General features: G+C 47.7%; 1 protein-coding gene across 7 annotated transcripts in view; it reads right to left on the bottom strand.

The window, feature by feature from the left end:
• ST3GAL3 (ST3 beta-galactoside alpha-2,3-sialyltransferase 3) overlaps positions 1 to 22,816 on the bottom strand; it is a 411,061-nt gene that overhangs the window by 53,062 nt on the left and 335,183 nt on the right. For all 7 annotated transcript variants that reach the window (XM_048862089.2, XM_048862090.2, XM_048862088.2 and 4 more), the window contains one exon: positions 15,994 to 16,140. In XM_048862089.2, the coding sequence (XP_048718046.2) occupies positions 15,994 to 16,140 (147 nt within the window). The remainder of the gene's footprint in view (positions 1 to 15,993; positions 16,141 to 22,816) is intronic.

Here is a 22,816-nt window from a genome sequence, read left to right on the forward strand (position 1 = left end):
GCTCAGGGCTTCTGTGTTTTGTAAGAATTAATAGAGGGAGACAGAACGTAAAAATCAGAACCTGAGATATGAAGTCAGTAAGATTTACAGGTGAATGCATGATCTGCTGGGAACAAACTCTGCGGGTATCAATAGGTGAGAGGTATGTAACTCCAGAATTATCAAACGGATACACTTATAGGCCACAGCTCCCAAGGGTGTAATCCATTGTCCAGAATGTATCCATCTCTTTCCCCCAACTTCTTCCACCAGGGCGCAGGATTTGTCTCCTCCCCATAAAAACCTTCTGAAGTAGCAGCAGGTCCAGCTCCTCAGCTCTGCTGACTACCTGGAATCAGCTGGTGACACCCGTCCAGAGGTTCTGTGCCTCCCTCCTCCCTCCAGCTCCCACCAAGTGATGGTGCATGCAAATCCTGTACAGGGAACTGCAGCAGGATATTCCACATGAAGAGGGGGCCCCCCGCAGGGCCCTCCCTCACAACATGCATCTCCCTGCATTCTCCACAGTCTGGAGACAGCATGCTGGAGGTGACTTCCGAGTGGGCAGGGGAGATGGGCACACAGGATCTCCTACACACACAGATCCCCAGGGCACCGCCCACCTCCGAGTACAATTCAGACGGGTGAGTTCCTGTTTGATAAGCTTAGAACAGAAGCCCCAGGGGCACCGCCTATGTCTTCCTCTATGTCTGCACAGTGACTCTGTTCAGCAGTGTCCACGTCTTGCAATAGCTGCCATTAACAGAGATGGTATTACCAGAATGGGACCAGCTGGTCTGTTGTGCAGTTTGTTGGAAAAGAAGAATCAAAAATACCTCCAGAACTGCTAAGCCTCGTGGTAGCTGAGCTGCTGTTTATGCTGTGTGGCTTTGTTCGTTTGCTATTCCCTGTGGGCTGAAAACGTCCTTTAAGCAATTATGGCTGAGACAGGGTTGAGAACTGACATTTGCTTAACCAAGACGGCGTATTGTTCTAAATCAAGCTGTGAAAATTGGGGGCATTTCCCAGTACCCCAAACAGTAGAAGTCTCTCATTAAACGGTAACCGGACCAAGTGCATCTTCAGAGACATTTATTAGTTTTCCGAGACAGTCTAGTTTCTCCTGCTTTCAGTGTTGGAAGATGATTGTTTGCTAAGGCTCAGCTGGATCACCACCAAGATGAGTTTATTAGTTACATTTTTTAATCTTTTAAAAATATTTGGATATGAAATGAAATCAAAATAATCCAGCTCTTTTATAATGGGATGAAAATGCTTCAGACTGGTCACTGGGCTGAGCCGAGGGAGAGAACATCCCCGAGGTGTGAAGATATTGGACGAGGAGGAGAGTGGAACTGGTGGGGGTCTCTGGGAAGAAATGCACGGGGATTGAGGGAGGGAATCCTGGCTTTTAAGGGGATGTTAATAGGGTAAGGCCAGGTCCTTCAGTGTTGGGCAGGTCACCAAAACCTTCTATCTGACACCTTGCTGACTTCCCCCCCAACAGGGTATCTTCTTATTCAAAAATGCATCATCTGGTCTCATGCAGAAAGCAGAGATGCACGACACCGTTATGGTGCCATCCTGTTTCTTACTGCAGTAGCAACGTGGGATGAGAAAGTTGCACAGGAAAAAAAAGTCTAGAATGAGACAACCCCGTCTAGAGCTCGGGAGCGCTGCAAACAAGTTTTGCTGAAAGCCTGCCAGCCGTTCCAAACAACATGGACCCAAAGTCCTAGCCAGAGCTGTTAGCAAAAGAAATTGTGATGGAAACATGAGCCCCCTGGATGGTGCTGCAGGTAAAGCTCACACAGATCATACACAACCCTCCATGTCACCCCCAGCAGGAGACACTGCCAAACAGCACCACAATTCTGTGAAGGCCTGGGCTGCAAGGGACACCTCTGCATGGGACACACTCTGGTGGGGACCTGGCTGTCCCCCAGCAGGAGTTTAGATGGACAGCTGAGCAGCAGCAGGCTTTCACCCTGAAGTTTCTCACACATGATCACATTTCCTTGTGAACTGAAGTGAATTCCACAGTCAGCCTCTCTTGCCTGCTGGGGAACTATGCAGCCCCAGGGACGCCATTCACCGGAAGGCCGTGCTCTGCTGCAGTTACCAGCAGCACCCAGGAGGCAACCACAAAGCTCATCATCAGAAATATTCAAGACCACCAGAAACCACTGTGGAGATGGCTGCCCTGGCTTCACCCTCCTCCAAAGCATACCTATCAGCACAAAAGGGACTAGGGAAAACAGCCCTTTCTTAGCAGATCCTCAGCTGGGCTAACCTGCCTTAGCGCCATTAAAGTCAATCTGCTCCCCGCCCCATGAGGAGGGAAGCAAGCTCACCTTCGAGGAAACTCTCTGATGGAAATTAATCCCCAGGCCTTCAGGAGTTCTCAGAAGCGATCCCTAGTGTTCTGCTCCACAGGGATCCTTGCTGGGCAGCTAAACTGTACTAAGGGGCACACAAGGAATGGGTTCAATGGTTCCAAACCCAGACTTCTGCCCACAGGAAACACACACAGAGCTCTCTGATGGCCAAGTAACCACAGCATTCAGGTGTCCTCAGCTGTTCCTCCTGGTGGCAGGGCTTGCAGTGTTCGTACAGCCATACAGGGCACTGGAGGACACGATGCAGGGAGAAGCCTTCTGCACACAGATAATGGTGCCTCCGGGGACATCAAGGGACCATGACATATTGTCCCTTGAGGAAAGCAGTGACCAAGCAAGTGTACACACTTGTTCAGACTGTGCTTCACCTCTTCTGCACAGCTCCATGTCACACAGCATTTCTACAGTGAAAAATTATCCCCCACCCAGCAGTGAGCCAACGAGTGTTTCACTGGCCTTTTTGTGTAATCAGAACCAATTCCTTAGAGATGAGTCACGGGGCTTTCAGGGGTGTCCAGGGAGATATCAAGTAGGCATCTCATGTAAACGAGTGACACACCCTGTGGTTGGGAAACACACGCTGTAGCCTGCAGGCCTGTTCCCTTCCAGACACAGCACAATGAACAGTCGGTTTGATGGACATTCCCAAAGAGATATTCTCTCTCTCTCTCTCACACACACACACACAGAGGCGGGAGAAAGTTTGTATTTACGTTCTCTGTAAGAATAACAGTGGTTTCGGGGAGGAGCTCTCACATCTTTCTGCAGCTGCTAACCGGCGCTTACACACTGTAAAGGTTTCACAGTCTTTTACGCTGGAAGAGACCTCCAATGGGGGCTCCCCCAGGCCAGCCCCCCCACACCAGGGCCAAACCCATCGTAGGGGATCCAGGCCATCCTCTGACATCCCCCACAGCTTTGAATCAGATTTGACCGGCTCATTGTTCACTGCACCCTCACGGTTGTTATGCACTATTTGGAATAGCAATAGGACCAGAAGAGAACCTGGCAGGAACCCTGGAACGGGGCTGTCACCCACTCACCGCACGCCACCTTGTGTCTGGAAATGTCCCTATCCCTTGCTGCTCGTTGGTCGCTCTGCAAGAGCCCCTCTTCTGGTAACTTGGCCCTCTGACTCCCCATAGAGTCCAGCCTTCTGGGGTTACAATGTCCACCAGGCAACTGTCCAAATGCTGGTTCCAGGGGGTGTTCAGCCCCTCCTGGGGCTTTGTGCCACTCTACCAGAGGCTAGAGCGGGAACCAGCCCACCCGCTACACCAGGTTCCAGCCCAGGGACCTAGAACCAGGAATCTAGGTCCGCTCAGGCCCAGTACCTGTTTCCCTGGGCTCCTTCCGACCAAGCCTCTCTATCTTCTCTCGCCTTGTTCTGGGTTTACCACAGGAGCCGACTCTACTCCCTGTGGCTGCTTCAGCCCCTCTAGCTCCTTGCCAGACTCCTTTCTCCAGAACAGCTCTCAGGGCTCACTCTCTCCCAGACCTACTCCTCATCCCTGATGACCTCCCTCATCCCAGGGACTGACTGCAGCCTCCTTCCTTTCTGCTCCCAGCTCCCGGGCTTTATGTGCTGGCCCAGCCCTGCCCCAGCTGAGCATCCTTTTCAGGTAACCCCGGTCCTCCCTCTCTAAGGTCTCCATTAACCCCGTGATGGCTGACGAAGGGTGCATACCCCATCACAACCCCACCTCCAATATCTCCCCACAACTCAATATTACACCAAAGGAGTCCTTGTCAAGCCACATGCAGTCTCAGTTATTAGAATTTAGCCCTCCCTTAGTGCTTTTCATTCTCAGCTCTTAAAGCTCTTTGAACGAGAGGGAAACTGAGGCACAGCAAATTTCTCCAGGTTCTATGGCAAGTTTGTGGCAGAGAAAAGCGAGAAGCCAGGTCTCCTGATTGCAGTCCCATGTCTTATCAATCCTGACTTCTTTTCAATGGCCTCCTGGCAGAGAAAGAAGGGACAGGAAATTGTCCCTAGACTCGTTTAATCCTGGGCTTTATGGCTCTGCCTTATGCACAACTCAGAGGAATTCAAGTTTCACTGGTTCACGCCACCCAGTTCTGTCATGCAGAGTATCAGCCAGCATGGCTATTTCAGCACCACTGGGGTCAGCCCCAGGCTCTCTGGAGAGCCCGTTTTAGAGAGACACTCTGCCCAAGTCAGTCCAGAACAAACTATGAAGGCTCCTCTCTGTGACACGCTGATAGTCCTGTAGAACGGACCTGACACTCGCGCCAGTGTGCCTCAATGTTAACCCATGGCTACACTCAGCTGTGTTCTAAGAGCGACACACAAAGTCCCTCCCCTGCTCCCTACACTAGATTCCCTCCCATTTCTGCAGATCTCTGTCAAACTAAAAAGAGTTAGTATACAAATGGCTTCAATACAGCAACCTGCATGACTGGTTCCTCCGGGCACGTGACGGGCTGGGACACAGGGGCAGTATTGGAAGGGCTGGGCCAACAGAAGCCCACTGGCAGAGCTGAAGTAAGTGCACTTGATGCTCTAGGTCTGTGGGATGAAGCCTCCATGGGGACACAGCCTTACCACAGTAACGATTGCAGAGACAAGTCTCACCTCAGCTTGGGCTGTCCGTGCTAAGAGCAGCATTTCGCACAGGCTACCAACTTGGGAGGTTGGGGAAAGCCTTCTGGTTGTGAACAACATATTGGTATCTTCTCTGAATGCCGTCTTCACCCGACATCTACTATTCAGGTTTGGTCAACCCTACGCCTGTGAGCTCTTTGAGAGACACTGCAGCAGGCACAGTCCAGGCAACTGTCCCCTTCATCGTCCAGTGTTCTCCCCAGGTGACTAACAGGCACCAGCTACCATGACTATTAACATGAGAGGAAGAAATGCAATCAACCCGCCTCTCTTCAGGTTCCACAATATCACAATTTGTCATGGGGGCAGGCAAGGAGGCTCGGTGGGGCATCAATTATTGACAGTTGGGAGCAGATGGCTTTTCTTGTAGCAAGGAACTAAAATGTAAGAGGAACCTGTGTGTGAGGTGAGGATTAGACTGGCAGCCACATATCGAATAACCACACTTCAAACAGAACAGGACCCTGTCTACAAAGATCAAATGTGAGCAGCTCATGGTCCTTCAGGGCTCTCACCAACAGCCCCAGCTTTGGAAACAAATCAAAAGAAAAAGGGGATTCCTTCTGCTTTGATTAGTGATGAAATTACGAGGCAGCAGGTTTCAAACAAACAAAACGAAGTAGGGCTGTCAAGCGATTAAACAAATTAATTGCGATTAATCACACGATTAAACAATAATAGAATATCATTTATTTAAATATTTTTGACTGTTTTCTACATTTTCAAATATATTGATTTCAATTACAATACACAATACAAAGTATACAGTGCTCACTTTATATTTATTTTTATTACAAGTATTTGCACTGTAAAAAAACAACAGAAATAGTATTTTTCAATTCACCTAATACAAGTACTGTAGTGCAATCTCTTTATCGTGAAAGTTGAACTTACAAATGTAGAATTATGTACAAAAAACTGCATTCAGAATTAAAACAATGTAAAATTTTGGAGCCTGCAAGTCCACTCAGTCCTACTTCTTGTTCAGCCAATCGCTCAAACAAGTTTGTTTACATCTGCAGGAGAGATGCTGCCTGCTTCTTGTTTACAATGTCACCTGAAAGTGAGAACAGGCATTCGCATGGCACTGTTGTAGCCGGCATTGCAAGATATTTACTTGTCAGATGCACTAAAGATTCATATATCCTTTCATGCTTCAGCCACCATTCCAGGGGACATGTGTCCATGCTGATGACGAGTTCTGCTCGATAAGAATCCAAAGCAGAGTGGACCAACACATGTTCATTTTCATTATCTGAGTCATATGCCACCAGCACAAGGTTAATTTTCTTTTTTGATGGTTCGGGTTCTGTAGTTTCCGCTTTGGAGTGTAGCTCTTTTAAGACTTCTGAAAGCATGCTCCACACCTTGTCCCTCTGATTTTGGAAGGCACTTCAGATTCTTAAACCTTGGGTTGAGTGCTGTATATATCCTTAGAAATCTCACATTGGTACCTTCTTTGATTTTGTCAAATCTGCAGTGAAAGTGTTCTTAAAATGAACATGTACTGGGTCATAATCCAAGACTGCTATAACATGAATATATGGCAGAATGCAGGTAAAACAGAACAGGGGACATACAATTCTCCCCCAAGGAGTTCAGTCACAGATTTAATTAACACATTTTTTTAGCGAGCGTCATCAGCATAGAAGCATGTCCTCTGGAATGGTGGCCAAAGCACGAGGGGCATACGAATGTTTAGCATATCTGACATGTAAATACCTTGCAATGCTGGCTACAAAAGTGCCATGCGAACGCCTGTTCTCACTTTCAGGTGACATTGTCAATAAGGAGCGGTCAGCAGTATCTCCTGCAAATGTAAACAAACTTCTTTGTCTTAGCAACTGGCTGAAGAAGAAGTAAGACTGAGTGGACTTGTAGGCTCTGAAGTTTTACATTGTTTTGTTTTTGAGTGCAGTTATATAACAAAACAAGATGTACATTTATAAATTGCACTTTCACAGCAAAGAGATTGCACTACAGTACTTATATAAGGTGAACTGAAAAATACTATTTCTTTTGTTTATAATTTTTACAGTGCAAATATTTGTAATAAAAATAATATACACTTTGATTTCAGGTACAACACAGAATACAATATATATGAAAATGTAGAAAAACAACCAAAATATTTAATACATTTCAATTGGTAGTCTATTGTTTAACAGTGCAATTAAAACTGTGATTAATAGCGATTAATTTTTTTAATCGTGATTAATTTTTTTGAGTTAATCACGTGAGTTAACTGTGATTAACTGACAGCCCTAAAACGAAGTATTTCTTCACACAACACACAGCCAACCTGTGCAACTCTTTGACAGGGGATGCTTTGAAGGCCAAAACTATAACTGGATTCAACAGAGAATAAGACAAGGTTCATCAATAGCTATTAGCCAAGACGGTCAGAGATGCAACCCCATGCTCAGGGTGTCCCTAAACCTCTGACTGTCAGATGCTGGGAGTGGATGACAGAGGATGGATCATTTGATGATTGCTCTGTTCTGTTCATTCCATTTGAAGCATCTGGCATTGGCCACTGTCGGAAAACAGGAACCTGGGATAGAGGGACCTTTGGTCTGACCCAGTATGGCCGTTCTTATGTCAAGAGCTTCCAACTCTCCCTCACCTTTGTACAGAGCACCTTGGACAGAGTGACAGATAGCTTCTCAGTGAGCAGAGGAGTGTAAATCTGAGGTGTCATGCTCCCAAACAAAGACTGAACCATCAGGCCAATTATGGAAAGAAGGTGGGTTTGAACCAACACACACCATATAACAAACGGAAGTAAGGGGAAGTTAATAATAATGAATATACTTCAGAAGCTAGAATTGTAGACAGTTGATAAGGGAAGCAAAGGAAAACAAGGAGAAATCTATGGACAGCAGCGTTAAGGACAATAAGAAGGAGTTTTAAAAATATATTAGGAACAAAAAGAATCCTAACAATGGGATTGATCCATCAATAGATGGAAATGATAGAATCATCAATAATGCAGAAGTGTTCAATACATTCCTCTGTTCTGTGTTTGGGAAAAGAACAAATGATGTAGTCATGATGATGTCGTATGTCATGATGATGTAGTAATGTAGTATGATGATAAGAACATTCCTTCAATTCCACTAGTATCTGAGGAGTATGTTAAATAGAAGCTGGTAAAATCAGACATTTTAAAATCAGCACGTGTGGATAACTTGCATCCCAGAGTTTTAAAATCACTGATGGAGGAGCTCGCGGGACCGCTAATGCTGATTTTCCAAAAATCTTGGGACACCAGGGAAGTTCCAGAAGATTGGAAGAAAGCTAATGTTGGGCTGATATTTAAAAATGGGACAACCTGGGTAATTACAGGCCTGTCAGTCTGACATTGTTCCTGGGCAAGATAATGGAGCAGCTGATACAGGACTCGGTTAATAAAGAATTAAAGGAGAGTGCGATGAGGTGTACAAAACCCACACTGGGCCCAAAGGGGTTAACGGATAACACAGGGCCCAGATAGACTTGCCCTTCCAGGCCTGCAAAGTGTGCTCCAGCTGGAGAGGAAGCTTAAAAGGGAGCAACTCCATTCAGAAGTGGGAGGGTGGGGAGGAAGACCGACCTCTCTGAGGGCTCCTGGACAAGGGCGCTGAAGAAAACTCGCTGTGGGGAACAGGACTGCACGCTGAGCCCGGTTAGGGCTGAAGGTTTAGTGGTCTTTTCTTTTCTTTTGTTACCTTATATTGGACTTGGAGCTGGGGGGAGAGGGAGGTGGTAGGAAGTGACTCAGGGAGGGTAACTCTGAGGGCACTCCAGGGAGCTGGACACTGTAATTTCTCATAGGAACGGAACCTGGTGGAGTGGAGGGGCCCAGGCTCCCCTTCCAACTGCCACCGCTGCAGGAGGGGCACAAGCCTCATTCCAGTCTCACTCACCTCCGATAAGAAGAGGGCAAGGATACTGCAAACCCAAGGTGAAGCTAAACCCATCCTTGGGTGATGAACTGAATTGAAAGGCCTTTCTCTGAGACACGATACTTGGCGCGCTACCCAACAGGCCACCTGGCCCTCCAAGGGCTCTATTACAGAGGGTACTATAATTAATGCCAAACACATGGGTTAATGGAAAACAGATCCTGTCAAACCAACTTGATATTTTTTTTATGAAATTACAAGTTTGGTTGATAAAAGTAAGAGAGTTGATATTGTAGACTTCTGCAAGGAGTTTGACTTAGACCTGCACAACATTTTGATTAAAAAATTAGAAGGATATAAAATTACCATGGCACACACTAAATGGATTAAAAGCTGGCTGACTGATAGGTCTCCATGTAACGAAGAAAGGGAAGAGCATCTTCGCAAGCAGGCTGGCTAACCTAGTGAGGAGGGCTTTAAACTAGGTTCACCAGGGGAAGGAGACCAAAGCCCTGAGGTAAGTGGGAAAGCGGGATACCGGTAGGAAGCACAGGCAGGAATGTCTGTGAGGGGGGCTCCTGCCTCATACTGGGAATGAGGGGCGATCAGCAGGTTATCTCAAGTGCTTATATACGAATGCACAAAGCCTTGGAAACAAGCAGGGAGAACTGGAGGTCCTGGTGATGTCAAGGAATTATGACGTGATTGGAATAACAGAGACTTGGTGGGATAACTCACATGACTGGAGTACTGTCATGGATGGATATAAACTGTTCAGGAAGGATAGGCAGGGCAGAAAAGGTGGGGGAGTTGCATTGTGTGTAAGGGAGAAGTATGACTGCTCAGAGCTCTAGTATGAAACTGCAGAAAAACCTGAGTGTCTCTGGATTAAATTTAGAAGTGTGAGCAACAAGGGTGACGTTGTGGTGGGAGTCTCCTGTAGACCACCGGACCAGGGGGATGAGGTGGAGAGGCTTTCTTCCGGCAACTAACAGAAGTTACTAGATCGCAGGCCCTGGTTCTCATGGGGGACTTCAATCACCCCGATATCTGCTGGGAGAGCAATACAGCGGTGCACAGACAATCCAGGAAGTTTTTGGAAAGTCTAGGAGACAATTTCCTGGTGCAAGTGCTGGAGGAACCAACTAGGGGCAGAGCTCTTCTTGACTTGCTGCTCACAAACAGGGAAGAATTAGTAGGGGAAGCAAAAGTGGATGGGAACCTGGGAGGCAGTGACCATGAGATGGTTGAGTTCGGGCTCCTGACACAAGGAAGAAAGGGGAATATGGACCCTGGACTTCAGAAAAGCAGACTTTGACTCCCTCAGGGAACTGATGGGCAGGATCCCCTGGGAGAATAACATGAGGGGGAAAGGAATCCAGGAGAGCTGGCTGTATTTTAAAGAATCCTTATTGAGGTTACAGGGACAAACCATCCCAATGAGTCGAAAGAATAGTAAATATGGCAGGCGACCAGCTTGGCTTAACAGTGAAATCCTTTCTGGTCTTAAATACAAAAAAGAAGCTTACAAGAAGTAGAAGATTGGACAAATGACCAGGGAAGAGTATAAAAATATTGCTCGAGCATGCAAGAGTGAAATCAGGAAGGCCAAATCACACCTGGAGTTGCAGCTAGCAAGAGATGTTAAGAGTAACAAGAAGGGTTTCTTCAGGTATGTTGGCAACAAGAAGAAAATCAAGGTAAGTGTGGGCCCCTTAGTGAATGAGGGAAGCAACCTAGTGACAGAGGATGTGGAAAAAGCTAATGTACTCAATGCTTTTTTTGCCTCTGTCTTCATGAACAAGGTCAGCTCCCAGACTGCTGCACTGAGCAGCACAGCATGGGGAGGAGGTGGCCAGCCCTCTGTGGAGAAAGAGGTGGTTAGGGACTATTTAGAAAAGCTGGACGAGTACAAGTCCATGGGGCCAGATGCGCTGCTTCCAAGAGTGCTAAAGGAGTTGGCGGCTGTGATTGCAGAGCCATTGGCCATTATCTTTGAAAACTCATGGCGATCGGGGGAGGTCCCGGACGACTGGAAAAAGGCTAATGTAGTGCCCATTTTTAAAAAAGGGAAGGAGGAGGATCCTGGGAACTACAGGCCAGTGAGCCTCACCTCAGTCTCTGGAAAAATCATGGAGCAGGTCCTCAAGGAATCAATTCTGAAGCACTTGGAGGAGAGGAAAGTGATCAGGAACAGTCAGCATGGATTCACCAAGGGCAAGTCATGCCTGACTAATCTAATTGCCTTCAATGACAAGATAACTGGCTCTGTGAATGAGGGGAAAGCAGTGGATGTATTGTTTCTTGACTTTAGCAAAGCTTTTGACACGGTCTCCCACAGCATTCTTGCCAGCAAGTTAAAGACGTATGGGCTGGATGAATGCACTATAAGGTAGATAGAAAGCTGGCTAGATTGTCGGGCTCGACGGGTAGTGATCAATGGCTCCATGTCTAGCTGGCAGCTGGTATCTAGCGGAGTGCCCCAAGGGTCGGTCCTGGGGCCGGTTTTGTTCAATATCTTCATTAATGATCTGGAGGATGGTGTGGATTGCACCCTCAGCAAGTTTGCGGATGACACTAAACTGGGAGGAGAGGTAGATACGCTGGAGGGTAGGGATAGGATACAGAGGGACCTAGACAATTAGAGGATTGGGCCAAAAGAAATCTGATGAGGTTCAACAAGGATAAGTGCAGAGTCCTGCACTTAGGACGGAAGAACCCAATGCACAGCTACAGACTAGGGACCGAGTGGCTAGGCAGCAGTTCTGCAGAAAAGGACCTAGGGGTTACAGTGGACGAGAAGCTGGATATGAGTCAACAGTGTGCCCTTGTTGCCAAGAAGGCTAACGGCATTTTGGGATGTATAAGTAGGGGCATTGCCAGCAGATCGAGGGACGTGATTCTTCCCCTCTATTTGACATTGGTGAGGCCTCATCTGGAGTACTGTGTCCAGTTTTGAGCCCCACACTACAAGAAGGATATGAAAAAATTAAAAAATGTCCAACGGAGGGAAACAAAAATGATTAGGGGACTGGAACACATGACTTATGAGGAGAGGCTGAGGGAACTGGGATTGTTTGGTCTGCGGAAGAGAAGAATGAGGGGGGATTTGATAGCTGCTTTCAACTACCTGAAAGGGGGTTCCAGAGAGGATGGCTCTAGACTGTTCTCAGTGGTAGCAGATGACAGAACGAGGAGTACTGGTCTCAAGTTGCAGTGGGGGAGGTTTAGGTTGGATATTAGGAAAAACTTTTTCACTAGGAGGGTCGTGAAACACTGGAATGCATTACCTAGGGAGGTGGTATCTCCTTCCTTTGAGGTTTTTAAGGTCAGGCTTGACAAAGGCTTGGCTGGGATGATTTAGTTGGGGATTGGTCCTGCTTTGAGCAGGGGGTTGGACTAGATGACCTTCTGAGGTCCCTTCCAACCCTGATATTCTAGGATTCTAACCGAAAATGAGAAATCATCATCCAACAGGTGTGTTTCCAGGGGAATTGGTTCTTGGCCCTTTGCTGTTTAATATTTTTATCAATGACCTGGAAGAAAACATAAAATCATCACTGATAAAGTTTGTAGATGACACAGAAATTGAGGGAGTGGGAAATAATGAAGAGGACATGTCACTGATACAGAGTGATCTGGATCGCTTGGTAAGCTGGTCACGAGGAAACTATGCATTTTAATATGGCTTATATGTAAGTGTACACATCTAGGAACAAAACATGTCGGCCATACTTACAGGATGGGGGACTCCATCCTGGGAAGCAGTGACTGAAAAAGATTTGGGGGTCATGGTGGATGGTCAGCTGAACATGAGATCCCAGTGCGATGCTGTGGCCAAAAAGGCTAATGTGATTGTGGGACCCATGAATAGGGGAATCTCAAATAGGAGACAAGATGATATTTTACCTCTCTGTTTGGCACTGGTGCAACTTCTGCTGGAATTCTGTGCCCACAATTCAGGGAGGATGTTGGTAAATTGGAGGGGATTCGGAGAAGAGCTATGAGGAATGATTAAAGGATTAGAAAACCTGCCTTCCAGTGACAGACTCAAGGAACTCAGTCTATTTAGCTAAACTAAGAGAAGGTTAAGGGGTAACTTGATCACAGTATATAAGTACCTGCATGGGGAACAAATATTTTGGTAATGGGCTCTCCAGTCTAGCAGAGGATGGTAAAACACAATCCAATGGCTGGAAGTTAAAGCTACATGAATTCCAACTGGAAATAAGATGTACATTTTTAACAGGGAGGGAAATTAACCATTGGAACAATGTACCAAGGGTCATGGGTGGCTCACTGGCAATTTTTAAATCAAGACTGCATGTTTTTCTAAAGCTCTGCCCTAGGAATGATTGTGGGGCAGGTCTCTGGCCTGTGCTGTAGAAGGGGTCAGACTAGATGATCACAATGGTTCCTTCTGGCCTTGGAATCTGTGCACCTCTTTCCCAGGCTGCCAGAATCAAACTCAGAGAGACGAGGTGGGCGAGGGTTAGGGTCTTTTATTGGGCCAGCTTCTGTTGGTGAGAGATTAAATATCCCAGTGCTCTCCTGTGAGCTCTCCCCATGCCCAGGGCAGGACACGGCAAGAGAGGGATGTCATTAAATGGGAGACAGGAAGGGCAACTGAACAAAACAGCTAATCAGATTCTGCACAAAGTGCTGTCAGATACACAAAGAGACAAAACCTTCCTTGCTAGCAGTTGTTAGTCGTTCCAAACCTGTCCCTACAGCAGAAGACGATGTTTTCAGGACAGGGCGCTGGAGATGACTCTCCATATTAGTGCCGATACCTCTGCCTACATCAGTGCAGTTGCATCACAAACTATGCTAGTGTTGACACAGCAAAGCCCTGGGCTCACTCCATTCGACAGAGTGCACCTTCCTGCTCCCGCCCTGGAGAGAGCTCTGCTTAACCTCCACGCAGTCTGTGACTCACCAGGACTTCGCCAGTGGGAGACCCCTACACACCTGAATTAAATTCCTGTGACATGTAACAGCAGCGTATGGAGAACATGCAAGAGCAGAGAGGTGAGCATCTCTTCCCGGCCCTTTTGTACCAGAGCAACGGTCACTTTGTACAGAGGCAGCAATGCCCACGGTGGCATGCAGCGTCCCCGTTCTCCAGTGCCGCCTGCCCTGCATGCATGCAGCTGTGCGCACGCTCTCCGGACAGAGGCAGGTCTCAGCAACGATTCTGCTGCAGGAGCACGGAGGGGAGCTGACTGGCTGTGGCCAGGAACCAACCCTTGTCTGTGAGGAACAGCTGAGCACCCCGGTGCCTCCGCAGTGGGCTGTGACATTAGAGAGCATTGGATGTAGGGTCAGAGCTATGCTGGGCGCTTTACAGCTCACGTGAGAACATGGGTCCTGCCCTGAAGAGTTTCTACTGCAAAGGGATCATGGCAAGACACCGTGGGAGATGAAAGCCAGGGGCTCGGCATGAGGCAGGAACTTACAGAGCAAAGTTCTGGGGCGGCCTGGGTTGGACCGTCCCAGCATGCCCATTCCTAGGCAGCTTTCCGCATGTGTGATCATTTAGGGGAGTCAGCGGGACAGTGGAGAATCTGAGAGCGGAGAGGGGGGCTGTATGGCATGCAGGGTCAGGGAGGACTCCAGGGCAGCATGGATGGGGCAGGAGGCTGTTCTGGGGGAAGCGGACTGAATACAGAGCCGGAAGAGGAGAGTGGCTGGTAGGGAGGAGCCTTGGAAGTGAGGACCAGGCGTTTGGAAGGGATGTGGAGAGGATGGGGAGCCCTTGGCGTGGAGCGAGGAGACCAGAACGGTGGGAGCTCTGGTTTAGCTATGAGGGCTGGACAGCCCAGAAGAGATGTAGGAAAGAGCACCAAGGGGAACACTGCACATGGCCACAGGTGTGGGGTAGATCTGGAGGTCAGTTCCAGATGTGGCAACAGAAGCCCTGGCAGTGGATGGGCTCAGAGCTTGAACAAGAAGGAGAGTTGCCACAACCCACTATTTACCTATCGCAGGTTACCGAGCTGGCCCCTCATCACCAGAGTATCTTGCACTCTGAGATATTTCTCTTCACAACGCCCCTGTGAGGGAAGGAAGTTTCCTTGTTCAGTGGCTACAGAGGGAAATTGAGGCACAGAGGGACTGGGTGACTTACCCAAGGTGTCTTCATACATGAACATCTGTATCAGGAGCTAGGAACTGAAGCCAGCTCTCCCAAGTCCCAGCTTAGCACCCCTAAGCACTGAACCATCCTTCCCTTTGCCAGGCCCTTGTCCCCTCACTATGCCACGGCGAGCTGGCAACCACAGGAGGCACCTTTAAAAACACTGAGGCCAGGTCTACACTAGAAAAGTTTAGCTACATCAGCAAACCCTTCCTGTGCAGACACAGCTCAAACCAGCAAGCAGGAGCTTTCACCGGTGTAACTTACACCAGTTCCCTGGGTGAAATAAACTACATCAGCAACACCATGTCTATGCCAGTACAACTGAGCCTACACCATGGATTTTCTCAGTATAGAAATGTTGCAAAAGTCACGCCCCTGCCCAAGATTACTGTCCCAGTAAAAGTTTCTAGCGTAGCTCTGGCCGGGTCAAATACTTCTGTAGAGCTGTAAGGACGTGTGTATACATTAGTTTGTGGCTCCAGAGCCAGCGGGAAGACAACAGGCGTTGGCAAAGTCCTCTCCTCCACGTTTCTCAGCAGGAGCGGAGAGGATCGTATGGCAAAGACGTATATTGGTTAGAGTAATGAAACAGATGGAAAAATCCTACCAGCCCCCATTGAGACCATCTCCCCAGCACCAGTGCAGTTCTAGTTCACATTTATCTGTAATTTCTCCACCCTTTACTTTGGCCTCCGGCGCTAGCTCTGAGAAGGGGAAGGAATCACACATGCGTGCGTGCCAGAGGACTTTCCCAAGCAGACTGTAACCATTTGCTACATGGATTCTGCTTGAGAGTGTCCCTGGACGCGTAAGTGCCAACATCCTGGCTGTCGTGTGCTTGGCAGTGGCTTGGAGCCCGGACATCCTGGGCTCATGCTCCTACACAGCAAAAGCAATAGCCATGATCCCCAATTTCACAGCCCCGGACTCAGGGGCTCAGTGAGCACCCGGGCGCCTTACCTCCTTTATGGCAGACATCTTGATGCTCTCGTAGTAATGTAGTGGCGCATTTGGTGAATTCATGTCGTAGCCAAATCCGGCTACTGCTACCTCATCGCAGTTGTGCAGTGCCATGGTGACTGCGACGCTTCCCAAGGTGGGGATGTTCTGAGGTAGGGAAAAGAAGGAATATCAATTGTTAGCAGGTTGTCAGCCTCAGAACAAACCCCGATGTCCAGCGAATGGCTCTGGGACATTTATTGCCTCTGCGGGGAAGTTAAGGATAAGGCATTCAGCCACATCTGCGCCTCAGCTAGTGCTAACTCTCAGAGTCAACAGCCTCTGGATCTCTAGAGAAAACTCAGGTCTCCTAGGCACTACAGCAATTCAAACAACAACAATACATCCGGCTTGCCAGGTAGCTGCTTCCTGCCATCTGAAACACCCGGCCCACAAGCAGAGGCTCCTGTTCACGCGACCATGCTCGGCCTTTCCTGCATAAATATACCAAGGCAGAGCAATTCACGCACGAGGTTAAACCTCCCCTTCTCCAGCCTTTGGATCTTGGGGATAGGACAGTGAGTACTGCTGGGAGAGGAAGCACGAAATAGGTCAATTCTTTGCTGGAAGTGGGTAAATTTGTTTTCAGAGATTAAAATAGCCATAAGCACTGAGCTGCTGTTCTAAATCCAGGAACGGTTCTGAGTTAACAGAGGGGGAATACTAGTGCTGAACGGGGAACATAAAGCCTGGGATTCTGCATGGAGTCTCAACTCCAGCAGCTCTCAAAGCAGTTTAAGCAGGTACCGCTGCACTGCCTCTCACTCAGCTCTGCCTAAGCTCGAGAGACAGCGAGAGATTGAGTTATTCTGTCCCAGCTTTGGCATCTCTAGAGCCCCCCCCACTGTCCTGGCAAAGAACTATTCATCTGCCCAGCACTTGCCACACACAGAACTCCACCCGACCTGCTCCTGAGGGAGCAGCAACCAAGAGCACTGCTCCTCGGCTCAGGCAGGATGGGGTGCACAGCAGGTTTCGGGGTGTTGTAGTGTATTGGGGGTACCTGTGAAAGGGCAAGAACTACAGATGACTAAAATAATGACATTTATTAAACTCAAACTTGCCAAACGCAACTAGAAGGGTGTTCACTTGAAACGAAAATGGAACCAGCAGAGCATCCAGAGACGGGAGGTAACTGTCCCGCTCTACTCGGCACTGGTGAGGCCTCAGCCGGAGTACTGAGCCCCACGCTTTAGGAAAGATGTGGACAAACTGGAGAGAGTCCAGATCAGAGCAACAAAGATGGTAAAAGGTTTAGAAACCCTGACCTATGAAGAAAGGTTAAAAAAACCTGGGTCCGGTTAGTCTTCGGAAAAGAAGACTGAGGGGGGACCTCATGATAATTGTCAAATAGGTTAAGGGTTGTTATAAAGAGGACAGTGATCAATTGTTCTCCACCTCCACTGAAGGTAGGACAAGCAGTCATCACCTTCATCTGCAGCAAGGGAGATTCGGGTTCGGATAAGGAAAAACTTTCTAGCTCTAAGGGTGGCTAAGGTCTGGGACAGGCTTCCAAGGGAAGTTGTGGAATCCTCATGATTGGAGGGTTCTAAGAACAAGTTGGACAAACGCCTGTCAGGGATGGTCTAGGGTTACTTGGTCCTGCCTCAGCCCAGGGGACTGGACTTGATGAGTTCTCGAAGTCCCTACAATTCTATGTACTTCCCATAAAACCCGTCCATTAGCAACACTGTAGTTCCATTCATTGCAGTGTCACACACACACATTGTGTTGCAGCAGCATGCAAATGGTTATGTTTATGAGAACACAAAGCTGTTGAAGAATCTGATGGCCTGACTCTGCCCCCACTTACCTGGGCCCCATTCCCACGGGGTAGCTGATGGGAGAACTGGGGCCTTTGCCTGCAGGGATTTTTACTGGCCAAGTAAACACTTAAGAGCAAACATTCTAGTGTGAAATGTATAAACTGATGAGAACTGATCGTCACACTCAGTCTCCACTGGGAATTTCCAAACTGTTAGAATTTTATGTTTTTTAAACACAGTCCTGATTCTGTTCGCATACAGCTTGTTAATACACAGGTTCTAGTAATAAAAGGTGAATTTTCTCCAGGTCACAGAAATTTGAGCAAAGTACCTATTTGGCTGTAACTTGTACAATTCCTGTATTGCCCCTATCATGAGGATACCTGAGCACGTCTTTGGCTGCTCTTCTTTAAACCCCAACAAACAACCCACAAAGATTTCTTGATTTCTAACATTACACCAGTAACATCTGTCTAGTCCCATTACACTCAGAACTGACCCACTGGCCTCAGAAAAACAATTGTGTAGGCCCCTAAAATAACATGAAATTAGAAGACTTGCCTCTGTGGCAGCAGCTTTTACATTAACTAAGCAGCAATGCCTAGATAGTTCCCTTGCAACAGCACAGTTAAACTAAAGAACGACTAAATTCCTCTTCTCAGTCCCCCAGGTATGTGGCTCTCAGCTAGCCAAGAGAAATATGCAGCCACCTCTGCTGCTGAGCTACAGTATCACGATCTCAAAGCATGAAACCCCACCGCCTACGGGAGATCCACCAGAAGCCTCACTGAAAATGAACGTTAACTCTTCTGTCTGCCCCCAGACAACCCTGGGTCTCTGGTTTTCTTCCCTCCATTAAAAAAATGAAGTGAGCTCTCAATTCCGCAGTGAAGGCCCTAGGATCCTGTGGGTGCCCCCCGGCCCAGCTCTTCTTCTCCAAAGTACAGAGGAGCCAATATAGCAGCACGTCCCTCCCCACCCCACTCCCAGTGAAAGCACCTCTCAGCTCTAGTCAGTTGAGGCATGGCAGCTCTGGGGGTTCACTGGGACCAGGAAGCAACTACTCTATGTGGCTTGTTCTTAGAAGATGCCTGTTCCTTCCACACTGTCCTATGCTACAGGAAGAGGAGAACAGGGTGTTCTTATAAGGGATTGGAGTTTCCATCCCCTGTGAATCCCTGCTGTCTGTGAGGTTTGGAGGCTGTGCTCCCGTCCCTTGCCCCCTAAGAGAGAACTCCACCCCGTACACTGCACAGTTCCCTTCACTCTCCATCCCCATCCTGCAAGTTTAAATGAGGTGGATGCCATATGCCCCACCAGTCTGAATCCACAGAGTCTGTGCTGTTTAAAAGCAACAGGACCCGACTGAAACTTTCACTGAACTTTAACTGCTTCATGTGAAATCTCTTGCTGCTTTTAATGCCTTGGCAGGGTCATTCCGGTGTCACTGCCTTTTGGGCTGGAAGGAAATGACTGCTGTAAATCTGTTTTTCGAAATATTTGACACTCTTCTTACCTTAAATGAGTTCCAGTCATTTATGGGGTTTAACCTAGTTCAGTTAAAGAAATACTAAATTTTCCAAATATTTCCATTATCTTTGTCTTTAAATAAAAGGACAAGTGTTGTTAAACTACATTTCTGAAAAGCAGCATAAAGACAACCGAATATTAACATTGACTTTAACTGATACATTAACTTAATGTCGCCTTATTTTTTTGGCAAAAAGGAGAGGTCACTCCGAGGTCTGTGTCCCTGTGGGTGCTACACGGGAGTTCTCTGAGGTCTGTGTCCTCCACCTCCATTTTGTGTACCCCAGGGCCTTTGGTTGAAGAGTTCTGGTGGCAGTACCTGTTCGGCCCAAGCATGCACACTACACATCCTTGTGCCCTGTAGTGAGGCAACCTAGGGCTGTGTGGGCAAACCACCCTCAGTTCCTTCTCTACAGCAAAGCACACGGGGCAGCTCCGAAGCAGAAGGGCAAGCGGTGGAGCCCCCACAGAGGGATGCGGTTACTGCAGTAGGTGAGCAATCTCTCCTTCTTTGAGGAGCGCCCCTGTAGGCGCTCCACTTTAGGTGACTCCCTAGCAGTAACCCTTTCAGGAGGTGGGAGTTTCAGGGTAGAGTCTGTCACTGAAGAAACAACTGTGTTGCTCACTGCCACATCTGATCCTGCAGCATGAACTGGGCACAATGGTTGGAAAATGTGCGCATTGAGGGCCATGTCGCAGGCCTGCAGATTTCAGCAACTGGAACGTCTTTGCACAGGGCTACAGATGTAGACTGCGATCTAGAAGAGTGCAGGCACCCGTAGGGAAGGTGTAACCTCAGAGAAACCATAACAAGCAATAACACATCCAGAGATCCACTTAGAAAACCTGAGTGGAGACAGGTGCCTTAGACCTGTCTGCAATAGAAACAAAGAGTCTAGGGGGTCTTTCTGAGTGGCCTAGTCCTGTCGAAATAAAAGGTTAATGCCCTCTTAACATCTAGCATATGAAAGGCAGATTCCTGTATGGACTGATGCTGCTTAGGAAAAAACCCCAGAAGGTGAATAGTTTGGGTTGATGTGAAATTCAGGGGACTTCTTAAATAAAAACTTTGGATGGGGTTGTAAAGATAACCTCTCCTTGAAGAACAAAGTAAAAGGACAGTCTGCCATTAGAGCCCCCATCGCCCCAAACCTTCAAGCAGAAGGGATAGCCACCACAAAGGCCACCTTCATAGACAGATGTAGCCGCGAGCACGTACCTAGTGGCTCAAAGGGCTGTTTCATAAGACAGTTAAGAACAAAGCTGAGATCCCAAAATAGGGGCTCTAATGTATGGGAAAAGTTGGATAAGTCCTTTCAGGAATCTCGCTGTGCTTGGACAAGTGAATACTGAGAAACCTTCTACTGGCACATAGAAAGCTGCTATTGCAGCTCAATGAACCTTCATGGAACTCATAGGAAGGCCTGCATTTTTCAATTCCGACAGGTAATCCAAGATTGTGGAAAGGGATGAGTGGATAGGAGAAAGGTGGCACCTGTTATACCAAAGATATCTTCTCCATTTCTGACGGTACGTATGCCTTGTAGTTTCCTTTCTGCTATTTAAAAGTACCTTTTGTACTTCCAATGAATGGGCGATCTCTAGTCCCAAGAACCACTAAGGAACCAAGCTTGCAGTTACAGAATGTCCAGACTGGGGTGAAGCATCTGACCCACACCCTGAGATACTAGCCGAGGTATGATCAGGAGCCACCATGGAGGGTGAGAGGTGAGTTTGATGAGGTAAGGAAACCAAACGTGTCTTGGCCAAGTTGGTGCAATCAAAATGACTTTGGCATGGTCCTGTGTGATCTTTAAAAGCAATGGACTTGGAGGATATGCATAAAAAAATCTTTTGTTCATATAATGAGAAAAGCATCTCCTAGAGATTGGGGATTTTGTCACCTTCTGGAACAGAATTTCCTGCACTTTGTGTTGGCTGCTGTGGCAAAGAGGTTGATGTCTGGAAATTCCAGGCTAAGAATATTTTGTTGAGAACTGAAGAATCCAACTTCCACTTGTAATTTAGGGAGAAATGTCTGCTGAGGTCATCCACCATGGTGTTTTGTGTAGCTGGGAGGTCAGAAGCCGAGATGATTAGCTATGCACCAGTTCCAAAGCTTTGTTGCTTGGTGCAGAGGAAGGGGACTGCACCCTGCCCTGATAATTGATATAATACATGCATGCTGTGTTGTCTGTCATGATCTCGATGGTCTTGTTTTTGAGTAGGGGAAAAAAGTGGAGGCAAGCATTTCTGATTGCTCTTAATTCCAACAGATTGATGTGCAAGTGCTGTTCCTGTTGTGACCATGTGTCTTGGTCTGTGTGAGGACCCAAGTGTGCTCCCCATCCCAAGGGGGAAGTGTTTGACGTTATCGTGACCATAGGGGGATTCTGGTTGAACAGGAAACCTTGGAAGGATTCATCCACCAGGTGAGTGACTGTGGGACCCGGCTGGGTACTGATACCTGCTTGTTCAGACTGTGTTTGCTGGGTACAAAAACTGTCCTAAACCACCTCTGGAGACATTGAAAATACAACCTGGCATTATGTGTCACAAAAACACAAGCTGCCATGTGCCCCAGCAGTTGCAGACATGCCCTTGTTGAAAAGTGAGGCTGAGTCGCACTCTTCTTTAGCATAAGGAGCCTGTCAAGAGGGAGATAAGCTCTGCCCATCAGCAAATCCAAAAATGCCCCCATAAAGAGAATTCATTGTGTAGGGGGTCAAGATCCATTTCTCGAGATTTATCTGCAGGCCTAGACTTTGGAATAATAAAGTTGTTGTTTGAACTGCCGACCATTCCTCCTGACATGATTGATCCTGGAGCAGCCAGTTGCTGAGGTAGGGAAAGACTTCCATGATTTTGGAGAACACCCTTGGGGAGGATGACAGGCAGAAGGTTGAATCTGGCACTGGTAATGATCGTGACTGAACGTGAAACAAAGAAATCTTTAGTGAGAAGGATGAATTGCTACGTGGAAGTAAGCATCTTTGAGGTCAAGGGTCGCAAACCAGTCCCCTAGTTCCGGGAGGGAATTATGGCTGCTAGGGACACCAGCCTGAATTTCAGATGTTGGACATGCTTGTTCAATTGTCTGAGATCTAATATCAGCCTCCAACTCCTGTTTTTCTTGGGTATCAGAAAATATCTTGAACAGGACCCTTTTCCCGTGTTGAAGTGGGACTGGGTCAATGGCTCCTAGACTAAGGAGCAATGAGATTTCCTGTGTCCGCAATTGATCATGAGACAGGTCCCTGAAGAGGTTGGAAGGCTGGGATGGAGGTAAATGGATAGAATAAACAGAAGTAATGGCCTCTGACACCCGTTTGTCTGACATTATAGTCTGGACCATGTTGATGGCTGGGCTGAAGCAGTCGAGGTAGCTACAAGTCTTTTTTGGGGGGGGGGGGGGTGGGAAACCATGACCTCTTAAGCCAATGGTTCTGGTGGCCCATAGAAGCCGGAAAATTGAGCAGGGCAGGATC

Source organism: Caretta caretta, chromosome 8 (genome assembly GCF_965140235.1).
Source record: "Caretta caretta isolate rCarCar2 chromosome 8, rCarCar1.hap1, whole genome shotgun sequence".
NCBI lineage: Eukaryota > Metazoa > Chordata > Testudines > Cheloniidae > Caretta > Caretta caretta.